This window comes from Mastomys coucha, unplaced genomic scaffold, assembly GCF_008632895.1.
Source record: "Mastomys coucha isolate ucsf_1 unplaced genomic scaffold, UCSF_Mcou_1 pScaffold15, whole genome shotgun sequence".
NCBI lineage: Eukaryota > Metazoa > Chordata > Mammalia > Rodentia > Muridae > Mastomys > Mastomys coucha.
In genome coordinates this window covers 142,932,729-142,941,872 of record NW_022196897.1, presented here as the reverse complement: position 1 = coordinate 142,941,872, position 9,144 = coordinate 142,932,729, and the positions used below count along the sequence as shown (strand labels likewise).

At 51.0% G+C, this 9,144-nt stretch overlaps 1 protein-coding gene across 1 annotated transcript in view; it reads left to right on the top strand.

Moving 5' to 3' along the window:
- The window catches only part of Soga1 (suppressor of glucose, autophagy associated 1), a 71,064-nt gene that overhangs the window by 53,184 nt on the left and 8,736 nt on the right, over positions 1 to 9,144 (top strand). The window contains exons 12-14 of the mRNA XM_031372536.1: positions 3,357 to 3,428; positions 4,288 to 4,358; positions 5,596 to 6,946. Coding sequence (XP_031228396.1) covers positions 3,357 to 3,428; positions 4,288 to 4,358; positions 5,596 to 6,946 — 1,494 coding nt within the window. The remainder of the gene's footprint in view (positions 1 to 3,356; positions 3,429 to 4,287; positions 4,359 to 5,595; positions 6,947 to 9,144) is intronic.

Genomic DNA, 9,144 nt, shown 5'->3' with positions numbered 1-9,144 from the left:
GTGTGTGTATATGGGTGAGCACGCATGCAAGTGTGCATGTGTGTGTGAGAGAGCATGTGTATGTGTGTCTGTGTATATGTGTGAGCATGTGCATGCGTGTGCGCATGCCTGTGACTGCGTGTGTGTGTGTGTGTGTGTGTGTGAGAGCACATGCGTGTATGTGTGTGTGTGTCTGTATGTCTGTGTAGTCAGAGCAGCATGCAGACCTGCTTTGCTTCTTCCTTGCCAGAGTTCTCATGACCCTCCAGTCTTTGGACTCACCTAATAGGAAAGTGAGCATCCCTCTGAGCGCTACCTCCTTTGGATGTCTTCTTAGAATGCCATCTTAAACCCTCTCAGCCCAGTAAGGCCACTTTGCAGATGAGCAAAATGAGCCAAAATGTCCTGTTTCTGACAGGACAGAGATACATATGCCAAAACCCCACATCTGGTGGGTTGTTTTTTAAAGATTTACTTTTTTTTTTTTTAATGTGGATGAGTGTTCTGCTTATTTATATGTATATGCACCATATCCATGCCTGGTGTCCTCAGGCTAGTGTCAGATTTCCCAGAACTACAATTCTAGATGATTGTAAGCTGCCAAGTGGATGCTGGGAACTGAGCTGGAGTCCTATAGGAAAGCAACAAGTGCTTTTAACTGCTGAGCCATGTCTTCAACCCCAACATCTGGTAGGTTCTTGATTTGAGCTGACCCTGTGCAAGGGACTAGGTTTTCTCTACTATCACACTCAGTAGCTGGAGAAATATTGTACCTCTGAGGGTCACATTTTCTTGGTGTCTATATGTGGCAAGTTCAGGCTGGTACACTCACAAATTAAACCACATCTCCTGTGGCATGTGGAAAGCTGATCAGAGCATCTTTTTGTACCATCTGGCCACTTCCCATCTATGAATGATTCATATCATCATCATCATCATTTTGTTTTTTTGAGACAGGGTTTCTCTGTGTATCCGTGGCCGTCCTGGAACTTGCTCTGTGTAGACCAGGCTGGCCTCAAATTCAGAGATCCTCCTGCCTCTGCCCTCCAAATGCTGGGATTAAAGGCGTGCACCACCACCTCCTGACTTTTAATATCATTTTTTTAGTGATTTGGAAATCATTAAACCAAATCAGTGCCATGCGTAGTGAGGTATCAGCACCGCTGGGACCTGCCAGCTCGTAGGCACTCCCTCCTGTAGTGAGGTATAGGCACCGCTGGGACCTGCCAGCTCGTAGGCACTCACTGCTGTAGTGAGGTATCGGCACTGCTGGGACCTGCCAGCTCGTAGGCACTCACTCCTGTAGTGAGGAATCAGCACTGCTGGGACCTGCCAGCTCGTAGGCACTCACTCCTGTAGTGAGGAATCAGCACTGCTGGGACCTGCCAGCTCTTAGGCACTCATTCCTGTAGTGAGGTATGGGCACCGCTGGGACCTGCCAGCTCGTAGGCACTCACTGCTGTAGTGAGGTATCGGCACTGCTGGGACCTGCCAGCTCGTAGGCACTCACTCCTGTAGTGAGGAATCAGCACTGCTGGGACCTGCCAGCTCGTAGGCACTCACTCCTGTAGTGAGGAATCAGCACTGCTGGGACCTGCCAGCTCTTAGGCACTCACTCCTGTAGTGAGGTATGGGCACCGCTGGGACCTGCCAGCTCTTAGGCACTCACTCCTGTAGTGAGGTATGGGCACCGCTGGGACCTGCCAGCTCGTAGGCACTCACTCCTGTAGTGAGGTATGGGCACCGCTGGGACCTGCCAGCTCGTAGGCACTCACTCCTGTACTTAATTTCCCAGCAGCGACCAGGAGTTTGTCTGTTGGCTTCCTACCTCTGATCTCCTGCAACCTTTCGATATCGATTTGCTTCCCACCCCCCTTCAAACCAGGACACCCAAGCTGCATCCTGAATTTCTTATTTTCTTCTTCCTTCCTCCATTTCCCCATCCTTCCTTTTTTTATTGGTTTGTTTTGAGACTTTGTATATCTCAGTACTTGGCCCAGACTAGCCTGGAATGCTCAGTTGTCCTGGCCCGGCATCTCCAGAGCTAGGATCACAGAGGTCAGCCCCGACATCTGTATAACCTGTGCTCTAGATGAAACCAGCCCAGGCAAGCAACCGGAAGAGCAGCCATAGGAAGAGTATCTTAGTCAGTGTTCTTCCCTTTGAAGAGTCACCTTGCCCATCTCAACTCATAGAAAGGAAACATTTAATTGGGGCTGGTTGACCGTTCCAGAGCTTTAGTCCCTTATTGTCATGGCGAGAAGCATGGCAACATGCAGGCAGACATGGTGCTGGTGAACAGGCTGAGAGTTCTACATGCAGATCCGAAGGCAACAGGAAGAGAGAGTGACCACGGGCCTGGCTTGAGCATTTGAAAACTCAAACCCTCCTTCCCCCAGTGACACACTTCCTCCAACAAAGCCTCGCCTCCTAACAGTGCCACTCCCTATGAGCCTGTGGGGCTCCTGGCTCTTACCATATCCCCTCTGATCTCTGGGCTTCATCTACACAAGGAAGATGGCTGTTCGATCTTCTTATCTCTCAGGGCAGCTCCTCAGTGCCCTGACTGGCCCTTGGCTTACATCTTCATCTGTGATTGCGGTTCATTCATGCCAAGGTGACTTTTGTTGGCACTCCTGTTCTGTTTGTCTTCCATTGCATTACATAAGCAAAATCTGAGACATGGGTTCAAGTGCAAACAGGTAGCCAGCCTGTCCTGGTGTTGCTTAGGACTGCCTTGGACCTTTGGGAAGTGGAAGGCAAAGCCTACTTGCTTTTTCAGAACTGAGAGGACATGAGCCTTACTAATGCTGGGAAAGCCCTGGGGAAGCTAGGGTGAGTCACCCCATGTGGGAGCCAGTTGTGAAGGGATGGAGGAATTCAAGCGAACTGTTGGTGTGGCGCCCGGCATCCCAGTTGCTGCCTGAGCTGCTCACATCTGGGCTTTCCTTCTGTTGACTTTACCCTCTCACCTGCTACACGGAAATAATCACAGTCACACCTGTTCCTTTGGCTGCTATGAGGATTAAGTGAGCTGATGTGCACATGTAGATGGACCCCCTGGAAGTGTGGTGCTCCTGGGAACACCTCAGGACTCAGCAGGATCAAGGAGGCGTTATCTCTTCGTGTGAGATAACTACTGCTCTGCTTCCCTAGCTGCTCTGTGAACTGCTGTATAGATAATGATGCAGTAGCACCTGTTGACTCTGTTAGCCAGGTCAGGAAGATGCCCGCCAGTAGCTGCTTGTGTTACTGGTTTCCAAATCCACCTTGTGGGGGCTCAGAGCTAGTATCTACTGAGAAGCCATGTTGTGGGTGGGTCATGTGGCCCTGCTCAGAGCAGTCTGGTCCATCAGCACACACTCTGTCTTTCTTAGCTGCAGAAGGCTGCCGAGCCCTGGGTCCTGAAGCACTCGGACATGGAGAAGCAAGACAACAGCTGGAAAGAGGTGAGCGCATCCCTGCTTCCCTGGTTCTATTGGCCCCGACTATACCAGAAAATTCCTTGCTTGTGGGAAGTGTGTCACTTCCCCGTGACTGCTGCCCATGGATTTGGACTTGGAAGGGTTCTCTGCTGTGGGAGAAAACCCAGGCCAGTTCAGTTAGACCTCAATAGAAAGCAGGCCTTCTGAGTAGCTGTGTGGTCTTGGTGAATCACTCTCCATCTCTAGGCCCAGTTTCTCATTGCCTTGGCCCTGTCCTAAGTGGGGTCAGTTGGGTCACACTGGAGGAATTCACACATAAGGTCAGGGGACTGTCCATAGAACACAGAGCTAAGGAATAAAGGTTATGGACAGGCCCCTCATATCCTCCCTCCTTGTGACGGCATGAAGAAATGGCATGCTACTCTGGATATGGGGCTCCAAAAGCCAGATGCCTGTTCTGGGGAACTGGAGCACAGAGGGCTTCTAGAGGCTCTCAGGGACAGTGCCGCCCTTCTGATTGCTCGTGGGCCCTGAGGCCTGTGTCTCTAGACCCAGTGTGGGAAAACTTCACAATCACGGTCCTCACCGGTGACTGCACAGTGGCTGTCATGAAAAACGTTCTGTCTCCAGTGGTCCCTCTTTCTCTGGTCCCTCTTTGCACCCCAGATACCTGAGCCTGGCTCACATTACTGCTGTAAGTGGGTGAGAGGCAACGGTCCAGACATGGCCAGAGGAACCTTTAGATTGCTGATGTCCACATCTTACTCTCCAGAGGAGAGAATTCATGTGTAGAGTTTTGGGCTCAGCTCCCACACGGGTCCGATGTTATCACCCATCACACACTGGTCACCAGAACTGACCTTCTTGTCACTTCCTTTGACAGGCACGAAGTGAGAAGAACCATGACAAGGAAGGTGTTTCTGAAGCTGAGCTTGGGGGAACCGGCTTAAAGAGGTGAGGGCCTCTCATCCCCCAGCCCTGTCCTTGACCTCCCTCGACCCCACAGCTCTGGCCCCAGCCCTGTCCTCAACCCCTCAACCCCACAGCTCTGGCCCCAGCCCTGTCCTCCACCCCTCCACCCCACAGCTCTGGCCCCAGCCCTGTCCTCGACCCCTCGACCCCACAGCTCTGGCTCCAGCACTATAGACTTTTGGCTTTGACTCTCTTTACTCCCTGGCTCCTTGTGTCCACTCCTACTCCATGAGAGTTGGGAGAGCCACCAGTTGGGTTTTTTCCCCTTGGAACCCAGTAACTCGGGAACTGGAGAACTTGGGGCCATATGGATTGCAGCCTGCAGTTTAATGTTGATTCTGGGTATGGAAAACTGGGGCCTCAGCTGCACTTGCTGGCAAAGAAGCTGTTTGACTCCTTTGGGGGTTCTCTTTTTCTCTCTGGAATTTGAATCATGGTAAATACCCACTTGGGGGATTATTGGGTAGTGTCCCTCAGGCCTACTACCATGCTATGTCCAAGGGGATACACAAGGAAAGTGGTCTCAGCATTAAGACCCTCCATGAAAGAAGTGAGGGGCAGTACAGAACATTCTAGAGTGGGGGAGTCACTGGAGCCAGAGGGTCAGGTGTAAATTCTAGCTCTGCCATTCCTAGCACAGGGGCCTTGCGTGCCTCCCTCTCTCTAGTGGGTTAGTCGGAGATGCTCCCAAAGCTGCACAGTGACCAGTCATGTGCAGTAGAGGACTCCAGCAGCAAGCTTAACCTGGATATGAGAAAGAGAATGAAGGCAGCGAGTGGGTCAAAGGAATTTCAAATGATCAATGGAGATGGGGAGGGGAGGTGGCTGGGATACTACCAAAATAGTCACAGGGTAGCTGGAGCTCAGGATGGCAGAGGCACCTGGGAGTCAGCAGAGGCAGAACCCATCAGAGCTACCCCAGCGAAGGTGTGAGGAGGCAAGGTACTTACTCCAGATTCCACCCATTGTGTGCTAAGGGCTGCGCAGGTTCAGGGGATTGAAAGAGCTGTTTCTGGCTTGCTCTGCCTAGAGGTTTACTGTGATCCTACTGTTTGTGTTACTTAAGCGTGTAGAGAAGGTTTGAGGAGGTAGCAGCCAGGTTGTCTACAAGAGATAGGCAAGACAGGCTTGGTCCCCACGTACATGTCCAGGTACGTAGACTCTCGTGCTTGACATTTTATTTCCCATCAACCCCATTTTCTTCCTTTACTTTCCCCAGGACCAAATCCGTCTCCTCCATGTCTGAGTTTGAAAGCTTGCTCGACTGTTCCCCCTACCTTGCTGGTGGAGATGCCCGGAACAAGAAGCTGCCCAACAGCCCTGCTTTTGCCTTTGTGAGTCCTGAGCCGGTGGAGCCTGAGAAAGATGCCAAGGCAAAGGCGGGGCTTTCCACCCGGGACTGTAGCCACATTGGTAGCCTGGCCTGTCAGGAGCCTGCAGGGAGGCAGATGCAGCGCAGCTATACTGCTCCAGACAAGACAGGAATCCGAGTCTACTACAGTCCCCCAGTGGCCCGGCGCCTGGGTGTCCCCGTGGTCCATGACAAGGAGGGCAAGATCCTCATTGAGCCAGGCTTCCTCTTCACCACTGCCAAGCCCAAAGAGTCAGCGGAGGCTGACGGGCTGGCCGAGAGCTCCTACAGCCGATGGCTTTGCAACTTCTCCAGGCAGCGGCTGGATGGAGGATCCGGGGCCAGCCCCTCGGGTTCCGGACCGGCTTTCCCTGCAGCCCTGCATGACTTTGAGATGTCGGGCAACATGAGTGATGACATGAAGGAGATCACGAACTGCGTGCGTCAGGCCATGCGCTCTGGCTCCCTGGAGAGGAAGGTAAAAAGCACATCCAGCCAGACAGTAGGTCTGGCCACCGTGGGCACCCAGACCATTCGGACAGTCAGTGTAGGTCTTCAAACTGACCCACCCCGCAGCAGCCTCCATAGCAAGAGCTGGTCACCCCGCAGCTCCTCACTTGTGTCTGTGCGCAGCAAGCAGATCTCTTCCTCCCTGGACAAGGTCCATTCTCGCATTGAACGGCCATGTTGCTCGCCTAAGTATGGCTCGCCCAAGCTCCAGAGGCGATCAGTGTCCAAGCTGGACAGTACCAAGGACCGAAGCCTGTGGAACCTGCACCAGGGCAAGCAGAATGGCTCTGCCTGGGCTCGCTCCACCACCACACGGGATAGCCCAGTACTGAGGAACATCAACGATGGGCTGTCTAGCCTCTTTAGTGTGGTGGAGCACTCTGGGAGCACAGAGTCTGTGTGGAAACTGGGCATGTCTGAGGCCCGAACCAAGCCTGAGCCTTCCAAGTATGGCATCGTTCAGGAGTTCTTTCGGAACGTGTGTGGCCGGGCACCGAGCCCCACAACCGCAGCAGGAGAGGAGAGCTCCAAGAAACCAGAGCCCCTTTCGCCAGCCAGCTACCATCAACCCGAGGGTGTAGCCAGGATCCTGAATAAGAAGGCAGCCAAGGCAGGTGGTAGCGAAGAGGTCAGACCCACCATGCTGTCCCAGGTGGGGAAGGATGGTGTCCTTCGTGATGGAGATGGGTCCTTGATCCTTCCCAGTGAGGTACGGATGAACTTTACCCTTCTCTCAGGATGGGGGATCAGCCGAGAAAGTTCAAGCTCTTCTGTTTTGCGCTGGTCTGTGTTTTGCTTCTTTTCTTTAAAGTCAGAGTCTCATGTAGCCCAGGCTGGCCTTGAACTTTCTGTGTGGCTGAGGATGACCTTCAGTTCCTGATCCCCTTGCCTCTGTGCTGGGTTTGCAGGTATGTTCCTGACACCTAGTTTATATAGTGCTGGAGATTGTATCCGGGGCTCTGTACATGCTAGGTAGGTAAGCACTCCACCATTGTAGCTACATCCCAAGCCAGACCTTCTTGGCTCTTAAACTCAGAGAAGATATTTGTGTATCTTAAAATGATTTTTTTTTCCCTCCAAGAAAGGTTTTTTCTGTGTAGCCCTGGACTCTGCAGGATGATAGAGTCTTTTCTTTGTGTGTGTGTGTGTGTCTGTGTGTCTGTGTGTGTGTATGGTTTGTGTCTGTGTGAGGGTGTTGGGTCCTCTGGAGCTGGGGTTACAGACAGTTTTGAGCCATGTTGGTTCTATGACTTGATCCTGGATCCTTTGGAAGAGCAGCCAGTGCTCTTAACCACTGAGCCATCTCTCCAGTCTCCTGGTTTTGTTTTGTTTTTTAAAGGTTTATTTATTTATTATATGTAAGTACACTGTAGCTGTCTTCAGATGCACCAGAAGAGGGCATCAGATCTCATTACAGGTGGTTGTGAGCCACCATGTGGTTACTGGGATTTGAACTCAGGATCTTTGGAAGAGCAGTCAGTGCTCTTACCCGCTGAGCCATCTCTCCAGCCCCTTGTTTTGTTTTTTACTTATGTGTATGTATGCGAGTCTGCATGAGTCTTTGTGCATCATGCGCATGCAGGTATCTGCAGAGGCCAGAGGATATCAGGTCCTCTGAACCTGCGTGCAGTCTAGTGTGGGTACCGGGACCAGCCCCTGGTACTCTGCATGAACAGCAAGCACTGTTAACTGCCTAGCCATCTCCAGCCACACTCTCCCTTGGATTTGCCTTAAGAATCAGGCAGATCTTTCAGTTCAAGCACATCAACTCAAATCCTTCTGTCTCAGTTTTGTATTTTTAGAATAAAGAAACTGATTGGTTCAACCTGGATGAAATGTACCCCTTGTTCTAGTTCACTGCAGGTCCCACTGTGGACTCAGGGAGGGCTGTACGAGGAAGCACAGAGCTATAGAGAAGGAGAAGTCAGTGTGTAGGATGGGATTGTAACTACTGAACAGGCCACTTCTGTTACTGTGTTAGGTGCTTTTCAGTTTTCCCTAATATAAAATTTGAGGCCAGCCTGGTCTACAGAGTGAGTTCCAGGACAGCCAGGGCTATAAAGAGAAACCCTTTTAAAAAAAAAGGATGGTCGGGAGGTGGTGGCACACAACTTTAATCCCAGCGCTTGGGAGGCAGAGGCAGGCAGATTTCTAAGTTCGAGGCCAACCTGGTCTATAGAGTGAGTTCCAGGACAGCCAGGGCTACACAGAGAAACCCTGTCTCAAAAAACCAAAAACCAAAAACAAAAACAAAAAAAGGGGCAAGGATAGAAAGGAAAAAGGAGTGTGTTACTGAGATGTGTTGCATGCAGGTGGGCACCATTTCATATCCTTTACATGTCCTGTTTGATCAGACCTTCACGACATTGAGAAACACAACTCGTCTTTCACTGTCAAGAAGAGGAGAGAAAGACTCATAGCAAGTGGCAGAGCTGAGAGAGTATTTGGGTTCTACCACGGTGGCAGAGCTGAGAGATTCGGGTTCTACTGTGGTGGCAGAGCTGAGAGAGTACTTGGGTTCTACCGCAGTGCTTTTTACCATTTCTTTGTTCTGATAATAATTTAAAAATTAATAAGCTGGCCTTGGTAGTGCACACCTTTAATCCCAGTAGGTGGGAGCCAGAGGCAGGTGGATCTTTGAGGCTAGTCTGATTTTCAGCCAGGGCTACACAGAGAAATCTTGTCTCAAAAATAATAATAATAATAATAATAATAATAATAATAAAGAAAAAGAATGAATCTACCTAAATACACATCAAAAGTGAATGTAGAAATCCTCAGTATTCTGGATATAATCACATATGTCTTTAATTCCAGTTCTTGAATAGGTGAGACTGGCTGAAACACCACAGGTTGAGGCCAGCCTGGGCTACATTGTAAATTCAAAGCCAGCTGGAGCTACACAGT